The sequence below is a fragment of the Tamandua tetradactyla genome, chromosome 18 (genome assembly GCF_023851605.1).
Source record: "Tamandua tetradactyla isolate mTamTet1 chromosome 18, mTamTet1.pri, whole genome shotgun sequence".
Taxonomy (NCBI): domain Eukaryota; kingdom Metazoa; phylum Chordata; class Mammalia; order Pilosa; family Myrmecophagidae; genus Tamandua; species Tamandua tetradactyla.
The window spans coordinates 23,086,311-23,105,331 of record NC_135344.1 but is presented as its reverse complement, the minus strand read 5'-3'; the positions used below and the strand labels follow the sequence as shown (position 1 = coordinate 23,105,331).

General features: G+C 45.2%; 1 protein-coding gene and 1 long non-coding RNA gene across 4 annotated transcripts in view; one reads left to right on the top strand and one right to left on the bottom strand.

The window, feature by feature from the left end:
- LOC143662012 (uncharacterized) overlaps window positions 1–9,809 on the bottom strand; it is a 72,840-nt gene extending 63,031 nt beyond the window's left edge. The window contains exons 1-3 of one of the 2 annotated variants that reach the window (XR_013165090.1): window positions 9,685–9,809; window positions 5,650–5,716; window positions 2,313–2,403 (exon numbers count right to left, since the gene is read on the bottom strand). This is a non-coding gene — a long non-coding RNA (uncharacterized LOC143662012). The remainder of the gene's footprint in view (window positions 1–2,312; window positions 2,404–5,649; window positions 5,717–9,684) is intronic. The other variant, XR_013165089.1, reaches the window with a different exon arrangement.
- On the top strand, window positions 6,386–16,167 carry GRP (gastrin releasing peptide). Of its 2 annotated transcripts, none has more exons than XM_077135332.1 (3): window positions 6,386–6,539; window positions 11,802–12,025; window positions 15,952–16,167. In XM_077135332.1, the coding sequence occupies exons 1-3, from the start codon at window positions 6,401–6,403 to the stop codon at window positions 16,003–16,005; spliced, it is 417 nt and encodes a 138-aa protein (XP_076991447.1). In that variant the 5' UTR covers window positions 6,386–6,400; the 3' UTR covers window positions 16,006–16,167. The 2 variants fall into 2 exon arrangements, with proteins under 2 accessions (XP_076991447.1, XP_076991446.1); XM_077135331.1 differs by lacking the exon at window positions 6,386–6,539 and adding an exon at window positions 9,902–10,035 and having other exon boundaries at window positions 11,802–12,044.
- Window positions 16,168–19,021: the final 2,854 nt, after the last annotated feature.

The following is a 19,021-nucleotide window of genomic DNA, read 5'->3' as shown; positions in this document are numbered from 1 at the left end:
ATTTTTGGCTGACACAACTCAGGGATGCTACTGGCATCTGGTGGGTAAGAGCCAGGGTTGCTGCTAAATGTCCTACAATGCACAGGACATGGTCCCACAACAATAAATAACCCCATCCAAAATACACATCGTGCCGAGTTTGAGAAACCCTGGATTAGATAAACTATAAAGGGTTCTCCCAGCCCTTAGAGTCTAAAGTAATAGCTCCCTTCAAGCTGCCTAGCAACTTCAGAAGATCATGGAAGGTTGTCACTGAAACCCCACAGATGTCTGGATTTCAAGGCAGATCACAGTGAGATGTTCAAGAAGGCGAATCTCATTAAAATATTATCAGACACTATGGGCTTTATTTTGGGACTCTGGCCATCCCCGCCATAGCCAAAACCATGAACTTGTTCTCACACAAAAATGTGTGTTCCCACCATTTCTGCCCACTTCCACATACATGTTGGAAGGCCACGTGCATAAAACTAGAGCCGGGGGTGGGGTGAGGAATAGCTGAAAACAAGCAAATGAAGGAGTCTGTGGTAAGATTTCACCCCAAAAAACTTTAAAAATTATTCCCAGTATCTCTTTTAAAATCATCTTTTAATATCCATTTTATGACTTCTGGGTGGCAAAATTTATCAAACCTCAAAAAAGTCCTGAAATGACACTCTCACCAGATTTAACATACTCAGAGCTTCAGAATCATACAGATCCAAAATCTGCAGATCAGTCAAATCATTTAACAGTTCCGAGCCTCAGTTCCATTACTTATGAAATGCGACTTATAATATCCGTCTTCTTGGACTGCTGTGAAGACTGAGCAGATGCATATAACAATCAGGCAGAGCACCTGGTACATACTAGATGCTCACTAAATGGCAGGTATTATTTGGAGGAGTATCTCCTCTGAGGATTTAATTAGCACATGACATTGGATTAGGCACCAAGCAAGGAAATGATGCCATCTTGAAATTCACAATGCAAAACAGAAATTAGCTTATCCTAATTGCAGTTTTCCTTTATTTAATAAGAAAAACAAAATACAAGTATTTGCCATCGATAGATACATATCTTTCCTTAAACCCACCTATGCCCTTAGGGAGAGTAGCATTTCTAATTTAATTCCTTAATGAAGACACTGGGATGCAGAAGTTAAGTGACTTGCTCGAGATCACATTGTAGCTTGTAAATGGCAGAGGCAGAATTAGAACCACAAAAGCCTGAGTCCTAAGATCTATACACAACACCAGTCCCTCCCTGTTCCCCGTTTCTCCTCTCACCTGCTTCCTTTGCTCTGGCCTGTAGCTTGGATCTCAGGGCACCTAACGGCAGCAAGACCTGCCCTCAAATCACTGACAGCAATGTATAAATGATCAATCACAGTTTGAGGAATCTGTATTTAGCACAAATTACCAATTAAACTTAACCAGAGATTTCCAACCTGGGATCCCCTAAGAATGGCGCTAGAGATCCTTAAGCTCTTTTCCATATTTCAAAAAGCCACCCTGAGAACATTCAATCCATAGCGAAGCTGATTAGATGAACGGGCTGGAATTACAGCAATTCTTTGTGATCATGATGGTTTATTTCAACCTGATTAGAAACTCTGATGGATAGTTCCTTATGTGCCTGATGAATAAAAATAGGAAATCTAAAAAAAAATGTGGTCTGCTTAAAACCAAAAAGCCTGTCAAAACATGAACTCCAGGGAAGAAAATAATAAAAGAGTAAATATTTGAGAATCACTGAACTCAAAGGAAACAGCATAAACTATGGGACATCAAGCACCAGGCGGCTGGGGACGTGGGGAGGGACCACTGAGCATGAAGCACTTGGATGCCCACTCCACCCACACCTTCATCTCAGGGGATCCTGCCCAGAGCCCTGCGGGGTGGAGCTGCCACATCTCTCACCTGATGGGATATACTGGACACACTCACCCTTAAGCTGTTGGGTAACTGTAGCCTACATGGGTGGCTCAAAATGAACTGGTTGAATTATATTTCTCTCTTGGAAAGAGAAACTGAGAGAAGGGGTTGGTCTTCAACAGAGGCAGAAGTCAGGAAGCTATGGGAGAAGTTGCCCCATTCTGGAAGGTGCTGGATGGACAGAGTGGGCACGCTGAAATTACATAGGAACAGGAACACGTGGGTGGGCAAGAAAGTCAGTCCACGGAGAGGCGGGGGAATAGTGCAGGGAGGAGAAAGTACTTCATAGGGGGCCTTGGGTTCAGTTCTAGTTCCCCCGCCACCCACCTGAACCCACAGTTCCTGACTGGATTTCCCCCAATTCCCATCGTATTCTGACAATAAACCCCACTTTACCTGAGCACGCTTGAGTGCATCTCTCCTCCGGTGCACAAATGGGCCTGGTCAAGCAGTCCATCCAGGCCTTCGGGGCAGCACTCACCATGCTCTGTGGAAGAGAAGAGCTGTAAGAAGACTTATGCATATCTACTTTGTGCACTGTGGACTACAGTACATTGGGGGAAATAGGCTTGGAAGTTCCTGGAAAATGCCATTTGAGAGTACAGAGAAGGGCATACATGAGGTGGCCCCATGAATCCCCTATAGGGATGCCAAGCCAAAGTTGAAGGCACCACCTGGTGGGCCAGATCCTTTTGTTGGCTTTCACTCTATTTGCCCTCTTCTTTCTGTGCCAGTGGTTGGTTGAAGTGTTGGTCCCATTCTTTGCCCCTCCCTGCAACACATTCCTGTCACAGTCTTAACCTGTGCTTCCCGCCCCTTGTCTTTGGGCTTGATCATGTGACTTGATTTGGCCAATGGCAAGTGGGAGAAATGACAACTTGTGAGTTCCCAGTCTAGGCCTCAAGGAGCCAGGTGTCTGCTTTGTCTCTAAGCTCTGTGACTAGCCCTCAGTTCCTGCAGGATGAAAAACACCTAGAGCAGACCTTAGCAAGCCTCACCCTGGAGCCAAGATCAGCAGATCTGTCCCAGCCTCCTACAGACACAGGAAAGGTAAACACCTTTGAAAATTTATTTTTGTTGTGGTGACATATATGCAACACAGAATTCCTCATTTTCACCATTTTGAATGATACAATGCAGTGGGATCAATGACATTCACAATGTTGTGCTACCCTCACCACCACCCATTATCAGAACATTTCCATCATCCTCACCAGGATTCCCTGCCCTCACCCCCGGCTCCTGGTAGCCTGCAGTCTATTTTCTGTCTCTATAAAGTTGCATATTCTAGTTATTTCACATAAGGGGAATGATACCGTATCTGTCCTTTCATGTCTGGTTTATTGCGTTCAACACAATGTCTTCAAGGCTCATCCGTGTCATGCATTAGATGCATCAGAACTTCTACCTCCTTGTTGCTGCATGCCACTGAAACGCTGCGCTTGGTATTACATAGCATTTTTGTGGTGGTAGTTAAATAACACAGACCCTTTAGACAGAGTATATTAAATGTTCCTGAGCGGGGACAAAGCAATATCCTAATGTGGGCCACACTGATAAGAAGGCCAGCACCCCATGGGAGCCTAGGGGGTGCAGCAGTAAGTTCCCAGAGGTTCCCTACAGAAAGCAGAACCCCAGGGCAGAGCAGCTGGGCTTAAGGTCCATGAGGACCCGTCTTCACCACCCTGCAGAATTTATTTTACCCTATTAAGGGAGCCTGCAGCCTTTCCTCTACATACCTGAGACACACTAGGCTGGCTCGGGTAGAGTTTGACAGCCATCCATAAACTTCGTTTCCTCTACCCCTGCTGCCACAGGAACACAATCAGAGGAGGCGCATGCTGCCTCAAGGCTTCAGCTCCCAGCCTCTCTTGCGGTTACTTGCGACCCCGTGGCTGAGTTTCTGCCAATGGGATGTGAGCAGAATTGCGAAGTAGCTTCTTGTGCGCTGGTACATTGAGAGAAGGCAAGCCTTCTTCACCTTCCCCTCCCTGCCAGCTGCCACCCAGGCCTGGCAGACACGGACGGTGTACTAGGACAGTACTGACCAGCGTGGCCCGTGGATCAGCTGCTCACTCCCAACCTGTCTGTTCCTCATCCATGACAAAATGAAGAGTTAGACAAAAACCCAGAACAGAACTAACGACATCACTAAACACACTGCTCAGTTCGGTTGGTTTTTATTTTTCCACAGCGAGACTTTCTCAGTGAAGGAGGAAGTGCACTGATGCTCACACTGCAGCAAACTACTTAGCTGTTCGCAGACCATCCTCTTGAGGGCACCACCCCAGGGAATGGGAGAAGCACAAGATGGGAGTGTTCCAGGACAGGAACATGGTCAGGGTTGCCTGCCAACCTGCAGCATCTGCCCTAGATGTAATATAACAAGAAAGCGAGCAATCCAGTGTCTTTCCCAGCTAGGAGACTGGGCTCGGGCTCCTCTACCTGCAGGATGATACATCTGCTCATATACACTGAACCACTTCTCAGGGCCCAGGGCTGGGCCAGGCACTGGGACTCCAGCCCTGACAAGAACCACAAGGTCTCTGCTCTCTCGGGGTGCTGGAGCAAGGCCCTGGGTCCGTGGACAAAAAGCCTATGGGTTGGGGTGCTTAGAGCAAGAGCTGGTAAGAGTGGAGGGGTCAGAAGTGTTGTACTTTCTATAGAACTGTCCCTATGCTTTAATGGCTTCATGGTGACTTTCCCTCAATTTCGTAAAGGAGGAAACTTTATTTAAATAGTCTTAAACTAAGGGGAGAGGACATTTTTCTACAATTTAATCCGGGGAGATAAGCATTTAATGTTCCTCCAAAGACCTGGAATGATAGAAGCCACTGAGATCTGAGCATTTCTTAGATTAGTTGTCCATTCATCAAATACTTGTTGCACTCCACTAGGGTCTTAGGGCGCTGACGGCCTGCAAAGAACACAACCAAGTCCCCGTGGTCAGGCAAACTCACCATCCAGGGGCTGGTGGCAAGCTGTGGGACACCTGCTTGCTGACCGAGGCCGGGGATAGAATGCAGAGACTGCAAACCCAGGAGGGCCAGAGTCCTGGCCAATCCTTGGTGTCTTCCTTTTGACTCTCACTTGGGTCATCCCCTTGGGATTGTATTACTCTCTTCTCCTGGCTACTAATAGTGATCTCGAAATTGGTTACTTTTTTCCCCGATGCCAGCCAGACACATGCATGGAAATATCCTTCCCAGCCCAAGCATACTCAGCCATGTGCTGTGCACATGCAACAACCCAAGAATGGCACAAATGTATCGAGTCACCAGGCAAACAGAGAACGACATTAAGATATCAATCTCGTCAGCATCCACACCACATTAGCGTGGAACACCAGAGTCCCAGCAGAGAGGCAATTCATCAGCACTTGGTGAGGAATTTGCTTGCAGGAGCACACAAGCACTCCTCCCGCTCTGGCAGCCAAACGTGGGCAACGGCACCCACAGCTTCTATTTATTGCGGCATTGCTATGGTGCCTATCCCCTTTGTATCCATGGCACTTGGAACCTCAGGAGTCCCACCAGTGACCATTCTTTGTATTTGAAAACAAAGCAGAGGAAAGTTCAACGACTGTTGAGATATGTGTATGCAGCAGTTTAGGGCCAGTTTGAGTTCCCTGGTAGAGGGAGACTAGGGAGATGTGCATAAAAGCTGCCTCTCCATCCGTTATACGGAAGCAGCGTCCAGTGAAAGGCGATGAGTGTAGTCAAACTATCCTTACCTCTTATACACGGAGCGCGTCCCTTCTGCTGCATTCTCCATCTCACGGGAAAAATGGGCTGGCACACCTTTGGAAATAAGGACGGAGTAAGGCACTGCTGCTGGCAAGAGGTCGGGGTGAGCGAAAGAGGAAGGGAAAGCGAGAACCTTTGTAAGCCGAAGGCAAGAGTCCGTGGAGAGGAGAAGGCTTGAAAATCAGCCAAGACCTTTGCAATTACGGCTCCAAATGCCTTCAGCAGAGCTGTAGGCATCCGGTTGTTGGTGTCCACCTATCTCTATTACCCCCTCCCCACGAATCAGGCCGCGGGGTCACCGCTCCCCCTTGCGGGAACGGAAGGCAACTAAGGCTGGAGGCTCCGGGGTGCGTTCACCTCACTAATTGTGTTGGCGGAAAGGCGTCGGGAATTAATCCAGTTTGGGGTTGAGGGTAGGGGACTACGAAGAAAAGGGCGAACGAGCAACATATACTCAACTCAGCCTCTTCATCACTGCGCACAAGGATGGATGATGGGGTGGGGGGAGTCGCCCCAGCGTCGCGGCTCGCCATAGGGAGACGTCAGAGCGCTCCCATCTGCGGTGGAAGAGCCCCCCGCCGCCCCCCCTCCCGGGCTTCCCTATAAAGTCGGAGCCCTCGAGGAGGCTGCAGCGGCGGCGGTGGAGCTTCTCCGAAGTCTGCTCCTGCCGTCGCTCCTCGGCGGGGAGAGCGCGCTCACCACCCAGCCACCGCGCCCCGAGAGCTGCCCGCCGGGACCATGCGCCGCCGCGAGCTCCCGCTCGTCCTGCTGGCACTGATCCTCTGCCAAGCGCCCCGGGAGCAGGCGGCCCCGGCGCTGGAGGGTGGAGGGACCGTGCTGGCCAAGATGTACCCGCGTGGCAACCACTGGGCAGTGGGTAAGTGTTCTCGGGGAACCCGCCAGCCAGAGAGTACCCATCTCCCAGCAGCAAAGGGCCCGGTTTGGGAAGCTGGTTTCGCTCGGACCTTTCTACTGAAACTCCGCCCTACCCATCCCCAGCTTGGGAAGCCAGTCCATCCCTCTCTAATGCAGGCGTGGCTCCAGCACCCGCGGTCCCCTAGTTCTTGCCTGCTTGCTTCGCACGGGTTAGTCTCATCCTTTTCCCCAGGGCGTCCGAGCCTGCGCGGCACTCTCCAAAGCAAACCTTCCGCATTAATCTAACACCTCCTTCTATCTGCTCGGTCTTAACCTGGCCTGGCATGGTTCTCTCCTTGAACAACTTAGAGAGTTGCCCCCACCTTCCATCCCCACTCCCGAATGCATCTCGGAGCCCTGGTCCAGCCCGTGGCCTCGATTCCCACAGGCGTGGGCTGGAGTCCAGGCTGCACTTTCGCACGGGGCAAATCCACAGGTGGAGACCCCAGGTGCTATGCACCGGCGCCCTGGGTTTCAAACCTGTTCAGAAAACAGGTCTGAAACCTGCCCGTTCGTTGTTCTTCTGAGTTTTCCCAGTCCTTCTCTTCCTTTGCATTGATTTTTTTTTTCCCCTGCCCTTTTGCTCAAGCCTCCCTCTGCATCGAGCTGGCTCAGAGCTCTAGTAATTGTGCCTCTTCTCCAAGCTAATTCCTGGACCCTGGGTACCTGTTCCTTTCTAATCCTCTCTGGTCCTCGACTTTGCCCTCTCCCTTTTCCTTGGCCAACAATACTGCTTTCCAGGCACCGGCTTGGAGGTTTCCTCGTTCTGGCTCCTGGAGGGGACGGAGGGCCCCCGGCGGGAAGGGGAGGTGTAGAACGTCCGCCGAGCACGCACCCACAGTTTTAGAGCATCTTGGAGGCAGGAGCGCCCTGTAGCCCTGCGCGCACCCAACATGGCCGGGGGCTCTCAGCGTCGCCAAGCATAGCCTCTCACAAATGCAAAACGTCCGACTTCCTCAGAAGCCTCTCCCATATAGCCAGATTTAAGGTGCGCCGGTGCGATTTGTGTGTATATGTATGCGCGCAACTATTTTCCTAATTAGCTACTTCGGAGCAGGAAGATGTGCTTTGGAAAGGCATGTGCAAAATCAAATAGCAGCCGATTCACAGATTCCCAGTGCCAAGAAGAGGAAAAATTTATGGGTAGGGGTGGGGCTGTGGAGACCTAGGCTCCCCGTGATCTGTTTGGCTGTTGGCTCTGCGGGTTGCAATAGAATGGTTTTCATAGTTGCTAAAAGAATCACTTGCCAAGTCTTAGCAGCACGGATGACAGTATTAGTGATCTCCGAGAAAGATGTTAACCCAAGGGGCTTGTGCACAGAAAAGAGGTTGGGAGATGAAGCTGATAAAACTTGTATTTCAAGAATAAGTGAGACATAGAGGGTGGTAAAGAAGCCATACAGAGGACTTGATACTTTTCCTAAAAAGGGCATCTGGGAACTCAGACCACACCATGGTTTTGGGGTTCAGCCAAGCAGTGAGCAGGCTGAAGAGTAGAATGAGTCCCCTATAACCAACCTCTTTTTGCTCAGCCATATATTTGTACAAAAAGACTTATTACCAGTTAACCCTCGCAGGCCACAAGGACAAGATGGGAAGCCAGCATCCTAGTTTTCTGGTGCAAGTCAGCCTTGGTTTGCTGTTACTCTGGAACATGTCTGGCCCTGGACACTGAGAGTGCCTGGCATTTAGTCACTCTTCTTGGTGGTCCTTGGGTACTCCTAACCCTAGAATATAACAACCAGAGGAAGCCCCAAATATTGTTTTTTCTTATTTGTTCTCAAATGCCCTCATTTCCCATTTTCTCCCTTTGCTGGCTGAGTAGAGTTGAAGAAGCACAAGGAAAAGAGGGAAGTAAAGTAAGTAGAAAGTCGTCACATTTGGGCCTAAAATACATTCTGATTGAGAAAAAGTTTGTTTGGGGTAGGCATGCCTTCTTGCATTGGCAAGAATGAGCGACGCTAGATTTTAAACTGCCCTTTCAACTATCCCAAGCAAGTACCCATCGAACCCAATCATGAAGACAAGGCATTGAGTTTTAATTATATGAAACCATAGCCACACATTGGTGTGTCCACAAGGAAGCTGTCAGCACACATTTCCAGGGTTGTAAGTGAATTACCTCCTCCAGCTGAAGAAGTAATGGAAAACAAGTCAGCAGCCTAAAATCCCAACACATTCTACTTTAACTTGATGGTCATGAAAACGTTTTGTGAGATGAAAATATACATCAAAGTCTAACGCTGGTGAATATGCCCTGTGTTCCCTCCCATGCAGTGTTCCTAGTTCTGGCTCCAACTTTAATATGAAACCTTCCCCAGGAGGCTGAATTCTAAAACACCAGGATTGAGCTGCAGAATGGTTTGCCATTGTAGAGCTGTTCCAGGAACTGTGAACGAGTTTGTGTGCCTCTAGTAAACTAGCTCTTGGGAGTGCCCGTCCCTTTATTTATATGTTTCAATATATGTTTTCCTTAGGATAATTTTCAAGTTTTTGACTTTGAGAAAATTTATATTTTACTCTTGTTCTTTAGTAGTATGTGTAAATGATTTAAAAAGACAAAAGCTTTGTTCTCCTGGCAAGGTTTGTTTTTTCAAGTGCCTGTCTTTTGTTTATTCTGGGATCTTAATTATTTCAATGTATGATGCATGAAAAATTACAGCAGGAAAGAAGTGGAAGTGGTCATCAATGTTGCCGTGGAGACAGTTGTTTATTGACAGCTGCCAGCTCAGAAGACCCAAACAAAGCATGCTTCCCTGGTGTGTAATAGACGGCACCCTTTAGCTTTTTTTTCCCTTTCTTTTGCATGGGCAGGCACCAGGAATTGAACCCAAGTCTCTGGCGTGGCAGGCGAGAAGTCTGCCTGCTGAGCCACCATTGCCCCCCTCCACCCTTTAGTTTTTAAAGAGTCTCTGAATCTGGGGCTGAAAAGCTGAACACTTCACCCCACCATGTATACAAATATTAATATTCAGTCAATGTCATAAGGATCTGTTCAATCAATCAGATTGGAGGATTCCTTCATCTTCCCATTTCAGAAGAGTCCATGCAACTATTTAGGCATGACAGAAATGAAGTTATTTGTAAATAATAATAAAAAAAGATACCTGCCTCCACGGCCTCTGAACCTGACTGGCAATGCCTTTCTCATTTCCAGCATCTAACTAGATGATACGCAATTAGGGAGGACACCTCAGGGTTTTAACCCTGCTTTTCCATCATCATGATTTAATTCCCTACATAGCAATAAAGCTAAATGCTCCATGACTTCCTGGCAAGTGGTGTGACATAATCACCATTATGACTGAATGCAAGATTATCTAGCGGCTATCCAGGGACCAAACTGACCAAGCAGATAAGTGAGTAGCCAATCCTTCAGCTTTCCGGTCCTTCCACTGGGACAGTGTTCTCACCGGGGTCTTGGAATTGCATGAAGCATCATGTCATAAGTGAAGTTGGTAAGAGCTCACACTGCAATGCTGTAAACCCTCATTCTCAGGCTCCACATTACTCACAGAATCAATTTTTTTGAGTTATATAAAGAGTCATGATATACTAATATATGATCTCTATTCTTTTTTTAGTGCATTAGAAAGCCTTTTGATGACTTAATCCTTATTTCCAGTCCCCAGATGATTTTTAACCACATTATCTTCTTTAGAAAGTTAAAGGACACTTGAAGGCAGTATAACATGGTACAGCCCAGACTGTGAATTGATTTTAATTCTAGAACTTTTGCTTACAAACTTTTGACCTTTGGCAAATCTCATTTGCACCAAACTTAGGATATGGATCAAATGAAATAACCCATGTTGAGTATCCTGTAAATGGCAGATTATAATAAATATGAAAGCAATCAAGTCATGGTGAGTGTTTCTTTGAAAGGAGGCACTTTTGGATAGATCTCCTGGGAAAGGATCTCTTTCCAGTTTCAAAAACTGAAGGTCTTTCAAGTATCTCCCATGATGTTTGCCTTAAATACTTCTACTGCCAGTCAATGTTGGGACCACAGAGAGTTCTTTCTGCAGGAGCTTTAAATAAAAAGCACCATAGATCTCTTAATATCAGAAATTCAAAAATGCTATAAAACTCACTTACAGAGAGGGTGGAGAAGTCAACCAAAGAAAGTAAATAAGAAAATGTGAAGATGTTTAAGGAATGGGCTAAAGTGTTTGAATTCCATACTACTCATTTCTGACCCTTTGTTATATTCATTTCATACTCGAATTTCTGTTTTTTAGTAATTTGGCTTCCGTAAGAGCAGATTGATTTATATGGCAGGTACATGTCCCTAGAGGCTTCTGAGAGAGCATCACTATCCATTTTAGATATTCAAGAAGAAAATTCTGTATTGATGTGGCTGAGAAGAGTCAGAACTTACTTTCAATTTATTTTTTATTACTTTCTTAAACTGTAATTTCTAGGTGAAGTTTCCTAGTTTTAACTACAGCAGAAAGTTTGAGAAAGTTTACATGAAAAATTCCTTTGGCACATTTCTATTACAGAAAGAGGAAAGTAACATCTTTTCCTTTTTATTATTTTTTTTTAATCACACAAAGAAAAAGCATTGACACTTTCATTTTCAGCAAGAGCAGTTTGAAATTGATGGGGGAAGATGTTTAAACTCCATCATTCAGTTGGGAATAGAGTTCAGTGCACGCAGCATAGATGATAGAATTTTAGATTTAAAGGTTCCTTAGATTTCATCTAGTCCAACCTGCTCATTTTATAGCTTAGAAAATTGATGCCTTGGGATACTCAGCAACTTGCAAAGGTCATACTGACTAGTTAGCAGGAGCCACTGCACATTTTCAAACAGGGAAAAAGCCAGCCAGTCTTCTATGAACTAACTCCTAATAATAAAGTACTATGTATTCTTCATTTAGGAGGAAGTACTATAAAATTGGTATCCTTTTTTTTTTTTTTTTTTTTTTTTTTTAAAGGAAAGACAGAGAGAAGGAAGGAAGGATAGAAGGAAGGAAGGAAGGAAGAAAGGGAAACATTTTTAAACATTTTCTTGTTTTATTGTATTCTGTTTCTCCGTTTTTGTTACATGGGCTGGGGCCGGGAATCGAACCGAGGTCCTCCGGCATAGCAGGCAAGCACTTTGCCCGCTGAGCCACCGCGGCCCGCCCAAAATTGGTATCCTTTTAAAATTTATTGTTTATTCATTCCCTTTGGTTGAATTTGTGGCATTTTGGTTCTATTCTTTGTTTTTTTGCAGGGCATTTAATGGGGAAAAAGAGCACGGGAGAGTTCCCGTATGTTTACGGGGTAGGGAACCTGAACCAGCAACCGTGGAAGGACCTTCAATGGGATGAAGCTGCAAGGAACTTGCTCGGCCTCATAAGAGCTAAGGAGAACAGAGGCAGTCAGTCACCCCAGCGCCGGCCCCTGGGTAGTCGCCAGCCTACCTGGGATTCAGAGGATGGCAGCAAATTTAAAGATGTAGGTTCAAAAGAAGAAGGTAAAACTAACATATTGTGGGGGAAGCTGTACTGGGGGGAGCAGGAGGAAGGGGCAGTTTGCAAAGGGAAGAAAAAAATTGTCTATGATGAAGAGCTTCCCAGCCACTACCTTAGGCTAACACCAATACATGTGAAGCAAATCAGCAGACGATGCCCATACTACCTTTCATTCTAACCTAATAGAATATTTCCTTCTTAGCACATCGCAAGTGTGTTCGTTCCAAACTCCAAGTAAGAAATAGGCAATTGTGCATTAATGGGACATTTTGTAACTGCCAGGCCCTACCAGAGTATTTTGATAGTAAGCCCACAGATAACTTGTGCAAATCCCTGTGGGTCTACAGATATGTTTATTTTTGATGAACATGAATAGAGAAAGAACTTTTTCACAGAGGTTCTTATAAGAGACAATTTTTGTCTGCTAGCTTTTATGCAAAGCATTACTTCTTCATATTTGTTCCAAGATTTCCTAGTTCACATTTCATCCTAATATTGCAAAATTTGTGAAAATGTCTGAGGTCTACTGATTCAATCTGTATATGATTTTATAGAAGGTAGGAAAAATTTACAAATGGGCACTGCTTATAACAAAGGACAATAAGCAGGATAAAGGCAAAAATAAAATGTAAAGGTAGAAAGAAAGGGAACTGCAAAATCAGGTGATTATCATTGACTTTCTAAAAGTTTCTGTGAAATTTATGATAAAAAGCAAAATAATAATTGCCATAAAAATAATAAGAGCTGGTTTTATTGAGTATTTACTATAACTCAAATACTAGGCTGAGCAGTTTACCTCCATTTCTCTGTTTATGCTCACAGCAGTCTTATGGGGAGGAGCCTATTATTATGTGGTCCATTTTAGAGGTGAGGAAACTGCGACTATCACATAGCTTGTAACTGGTGAAAACAGCACAAGAGCCTGTGTTCAGTCTGCCTTAGACAGTCTGCTTCCTTGCTCAGTCCTCTCCTGGGGAATCGGTCCTTGTTGATCTGAAATACCATGGATGCAGGATGCAGTAACCAGCCTTGCTTCTCACTGCTTCGGAAAATAACTATCCTTGCATCCCAGTGCTTGGAGAGCTTGCTCCTTCCTTCACACTTTCTTGGCTAACTCTCTTTGATTGATGCCCCTTCACAGAAGGCTCGGGACTGGCTTGGCCAAACAAACATCAGTCGGATTGAGGCTTGGTTCTTTCACAACTCGAATCTACTATGCATTTCATATGCAAAATAGAAGTTCATTAGTTGCAAAAAGCATCTAGAGTGAAAGTCTCTAGTAGCCTTTCTTCAGAAAGAAAATCTGAATTAAATCAACATACAGAGAGCTAAGGTAACTAGTCTGGAATGATTCCACTGCAACAGAACACTGTTTGTAGGTGTTTTTTGATCAGTTCTCTTCGCTGTCTGGACACAATGTGAGCTGAAAAGAAAGTCACCTTTTTTATAATCAGGCCTTGATTTTCCACTCTCTCTTTGTGCTTTGTTCTTTCCACAACGTTTGGAAAGCCCATCCCATTTCATTCCGCCTCCAGTTGAGTAATTAGTTATGACACACATTGGTTCATTCTTTCGGAAATATTTTTCAGTCATAGGAAAAACAGATTCAACAATTAGTTTAGCCTTTGCACAGATAAAACGTTTTGAGCACTTCTCTTGCTTGGAACTTCTGCCTTCGTGAAAGTGTGTTGTTAGAAAGATTGAAAATACCTTACATCTTATTCAAAAAAGAGGATTACCAAGAGAATAGTGCTATCAGAAACCCATGTATCTCTCAGTGTTAGAAAGAAGTTTAGTAACTGAGCCTGGCATTGCCAGAATTAGCAGCAGGAATTTTCAGAGGCTGAAGGACTTTTCTCAAAATTAAAAACTAACCACATATGCTCTCCTCTCCCATTTCAGTAATAAAACATGAAGTCCTGTTGTAAACTCTCCCAGAGCTATAGTAAGCAACTGAGTATTTTCCTATGTCTTATGACAAAGATACTTTCTTAATGAAGAAAAGATTTATGTAAATGTGAACTGAATATAAATTACTATATAATGGTAAACAAGTTCCTGAACTTTCTTGGCATGAAGACTAATAATTTGCAAAGTTAAACCTTAATCTTTATCTTAACTGCATCTTTCTTGTAAGTACATAATGCAATTAATAGAATTTTTATCCCATGGTTCGTGCAACATGAAACAGTGTTTGGATCAGCTCCAGTGCTTAATCCATAATCCTGGACCTTGCTGTAGATTGTTCTGAGTTTCAATGAGGGTTTAAATTGGCTTTTGCTTTCCCTGAGTCGTTTAGACCCAGCCCACTGTTCTTTACAGCCTTAGGTTTATTCCTTTAGCTGGTGGACATGAAGAAATGAGGGCAGGGAATGAGATGTTACATGAAGGAAACAAATGTGCAGGTTTTGAGAGGCTCGCTTTCGAGTGGCTGCTCTATGGAATTAAGAAGAATCATTAAATTCTTAAATTTACATCCGTACAGAGATTTAATGGGACATTACAGAGAGAGTGTTCCATTAAATCAGTACAGAGATACAAATATTTTATTTCTTAATACTTGGAAATGCTCCAAAGAAAGATCCAAATGTAGAAAAGGCAACACGAGATTAAGAATCACCACTAATCCTCTGGTGACCCTCACAGCTTCTGTGCAGTAGCAGAGTGAAGCCAGCCCCCTCCTCAAATATGCTCCCCAGCCACCAGCCGCCCCCACCCCAAACACCTGGACCCTTCCAGCCTCCAGGTCTTGCTCTTGCCACATTACATGTATTTTTTCCTTTTAGATTTACGTCCATTCCCTTATGCCAAACCTTCCAGCCTCGATATTTTGAGCCATGGGGAACTCTCGGGGATACTTTCTCACTTCCTCAGCTCTCCATTTTACGACAGTGGCTCTTATGGCAAAACGGATGATGGCATCTTCCGGCTAACCTGGCAGCCCCTGGGCTCATGCAGGAAAGCACAGCTAATTGGCCTGGGTGGAAATTGAACCCCAGGCCCTGTCCTCATTAGCTCCCTTGTCAAAACAGCCGAGCCACAAAGCAAGTAATAACTTCCCTGAGATTATCAGTATTCCTTTATTAGAAAGGAATGTCTGGTCTGGATATTGGGGAATCTGAATTGTCAGAGAATCTCGGGAAGAATAACAAGCTGCAGTCTGGATGGAAAGTGTTTTCTCATCTCGGCGGGGAAAGGGATTCTGGATGGGAATACAGCAATATTTTAAATTATAACTACTCTTTCTTTTTTCAGTCCTAGTTAATGTGAGCAGAAGCCACTACAAGCAAAGCACAATAAATTTAGAATTGGTAGAATTCCAAATTAACTCTTCTTCCCAAGTTGCCCACTCTACTACCATTTACAGTCAGAGGTTTACAATGTGTAATTGGGTAATTCAGAAACTAGCTTTGATTTGTGTAATGAGGTACTGCCAAAGTAAGCCAAATAAGAATTAAAACTTCACATTCCTCCTTTCCAGCTGTTACTTTAGTAATAAACTCCTCAAGATAATGCATTTCATTTCCAAAATTGATCAAAACAGTAATCCTATCAGGGTACAAGTTGGAGTGATCTAGCTCAAGACCCCAAAACACAGTGGCTCAAAAAATAAAAAAAACAAGTAGAAGTTAATTCCTCTCTCAGGTGGCAGCAGTGGTTCAGGAACATACCATGGTAGATTTACAAACATACCATGCATCAGAATGGCCTGGAGAACTGGTTAAAGTATAGAAGGCTGGGCCCTACCCTCAGATTTTCCAATTTTCCAGGTCTGGGGCTGACCCAAGAATTTCCATTTCTAACAAGTTCCCAAAAGATGCTGATGGTTGGTCGGGAGTGGATTTATTTCTAGTGTTAGATTTCAGCATTACTAACTATGTTTGCTTAACTCTAATTTTTTTTTTCAAGTTGGTGGACTCGCTGCTCCAGGCTCTCGCCCTGAAGGAAAGCACCCTCAGCTGAATGGATGGTGATCGCCCCTCTCAAAGGAGCAGAACAAAACCCCAAAGAGACTGCGTTCTACAAACATCAATTCTGTTGGATCGTCAAGATTTCCTTTGCGCAGAATACTTAACTATTCTTGTACCTTTGAACCTTGACTAAATTCATGATTTTCAAGCAGCATCTTCTTGTTGAATTTGTTTGCTGGGAACAATTGCCAAAAACAGTCTTCCAATTAATGCCTTTTACCATTCCTACATCTAGGCTATTTGTGAATGAGATTCAAGCCCCTGACCTGTAACCATTTACAAGAAAAGCTTAAATACTTTTCCAAAGGGCAGGTAGCTCTCTTACTCCAATTCCAAGTGAAAGGACAGTATGGCCGAGCTTAATAAACAGATTGATATTATACTTGCATTCTCCTTAAGTCAGGATGAATTTTTGGCTTTCTCTTCTGACAGCCCCTTATTGCTTCCTTACAGTGATTCAGTGCTCCCTAAAGGCTGCTAGGCCTGCACACTCCTTCTGTTATAACCATCAGATGGGGGTTGACCTTAGTTATCACTCAACTCCCAATTCTTCAGTCTTTACCATGCACCAGGCATTTTGTTCTGCAGGATTAGCAAGGTCAGGTGACTTGTCCAAAGTCACACAGTAAAGGGAACTGGGATTCAAACACTTCCCAGCATTGGGACACAAGAAATATTTTTAAATGATAACTACACTGTGCCAGCCCTGAGAAAATATGGGAAATATGTTCTCAGATTCCTACTTCCTTACTGATCAGAGCCAAATGCCCTATCTTGAAGCCCTCCTGGGTCTCCTTTCTGGTATGTGACCCTGAGCTGGGCTGACTGAAGCCTGCCATGCAGCTAATGGTGAAGGGAGGGACGTGCCCTTCAAGATGACACTCAAAAAACTGAAAAATATCTTGGCGACCCCAGGGAAGCTGTCCGTGACGGTAGCATTTCAGGCAAGGAGAGAAAGGTTCCAGGGACAGGGGGCAATTAGTGCTCCTAATCCCTCTGAGCCTGCCACTTACTCGGTTCTCTCGTGAGACAGACGTGACCTTGTGTTTGAGCAGCCATCTTTGTTTCTCAAAGAGTTCAGACTGAGAGACAGAACAGCTTGCTCAGCTCTCCTGGCCTTGCAGGGCTCCACTGGACGAAGCCCAGGCCATTGGTGGAGTCTTTATTTGACATACTTTCCCCTACACTGGGAGCTGTCTTGAATCCGGGTTTGCAAGTGGAGGCAACGTCCCACCTCCGTGTGGCTTTACTGAGTCAGGTAGTTCCTAACTGAAGATAGCAGGCTCCACCATGTGCAGCAGAAAAGGAGGAACTTCTGCAATGGTGTCAGGTAGGAAAGGCCAGAGAAACAGGCTCAAGGCTCACCCTGAACTTTTCACTGCCCAAAGTCACAGCCCTCCCCAAGTTGAGTTGGTGATTGCATTCGTCACTAGCCAGGAGCACTCAGAACTACCTGGGTCTGCCCTGCCCCAGTCACCACCTGTGCCAACTCCCCCCAAAGACTTTTCATCACCTGCAGCTGACTTCCAATTCAGTCTCGATGGGTGTGTCTGACTGGGGGAACCTAGATCACGTGCCTTTATCTAGCTTCAGGGGAAGCTGGGAAATGTAGTTTTTACTTTGGGAAAGTGGGACTAAAATTGTGGAACTTTATCTAAAAAGAAGAGATGGTGTTCAGAAGATGTCATCAGCTACATATAACAGGTACACCCTCCTCTCTGTGACCCCATAAGAATTTCTTCTCATTTCTGCCCATTCCCACTCCAGAGACCAATTAGCACCCAGCCTGGGATTCTGAAAAAGCAGGAGTTGGCGACTGTTCTCCATAGCACACAGGCCAGGAGCATGCATTCAAGGAAGAGAAGGAGATTGGTTTTTAGAGGTGACAATATTTAGAAATGCTTGCAGCAAAGGATTATCAGGAGAAAGCATCCAAAGGGAAGAAAGCAATAAATGGCCTTTGAAATTTGTTCTTTTAAAAACAGTCTCGTCTTGTAAGTGCTACGTGGTGGATTGCTCTGGCACACGAAACAGGCATTTCACGATGTGCAGTACAATTCCAGCCTCCCAGTGCCCACCTTGCAGTTCCTCTGGGAGGATTTCATTCTCACAGTGCATGTTAGCCCAGCTTGGATGTGTGGGGAGTAATCTAAGTAAAATATGCAAATAACATTATTCACTTCCTCAGCCACTGGCTGCTTCAATCAGAAAACCAGGACATATTAGTTTGAGGGAAACCCACACCAATGATCACCACTCCAGAGCGGGAGATGGCCAAGCCCAGGGAAGTGCTCCTAGCACAGCTTCACCCCTCAGGGCTTTGTGTCTTCCAGTTAGTCACCTTAAATTAGACCCATATAAAATGGAAACCTCTCTCTATACGCCCTTGCTTTTCATTCTGTTCTTTCAGGTCCACGTACAAAATCGACAGATCTAACCATGGGTAGATGGAGAGAACCACCCGGTCAATGCCTAAGGATGCATCCGAGTCCAAAAGGAAACCCAAAGAGAAAGCTTTTAGTCCTTCCATCTACTCCCTCTCTGTCAGTGACACTGCCATCAGACCCTGCCCTTCCCAGGCAGCTCCCAGCTCTGGCTTTTCTACTCAGTGGCCCCCTCCCAGCTCATTTCCTGAGACCTCCAGGGTGGGGAAGGCTCTCCTCTTGGATCAGGTTGCATGCACCCTTGCTCCTGGGAGGGCAGGTGCCGCTTTTTCGCTGAAGTGATGGTGCCATTAGGTAGCGCGCAGGGGCACGCTGTGCATGCGCACACACACACACCTACTGATATTTGAAGTTGCCATTTGGATGGTTGTTCTTTTCTACAAATTATTCTGGAGAATTCTCCATTCAGCATATTTGGTGATACCAAACCCAGAATGGGAATTATCATCGTGGATGGGGTGGGCTGAGCACACGGGGAAACTGAGGTCACATGGGTTCAGTTAAAACCATCAAGCAAGGTACAAAATTCAGAAGAGCGCATCTTTTTCATACCTGTCTCCATCT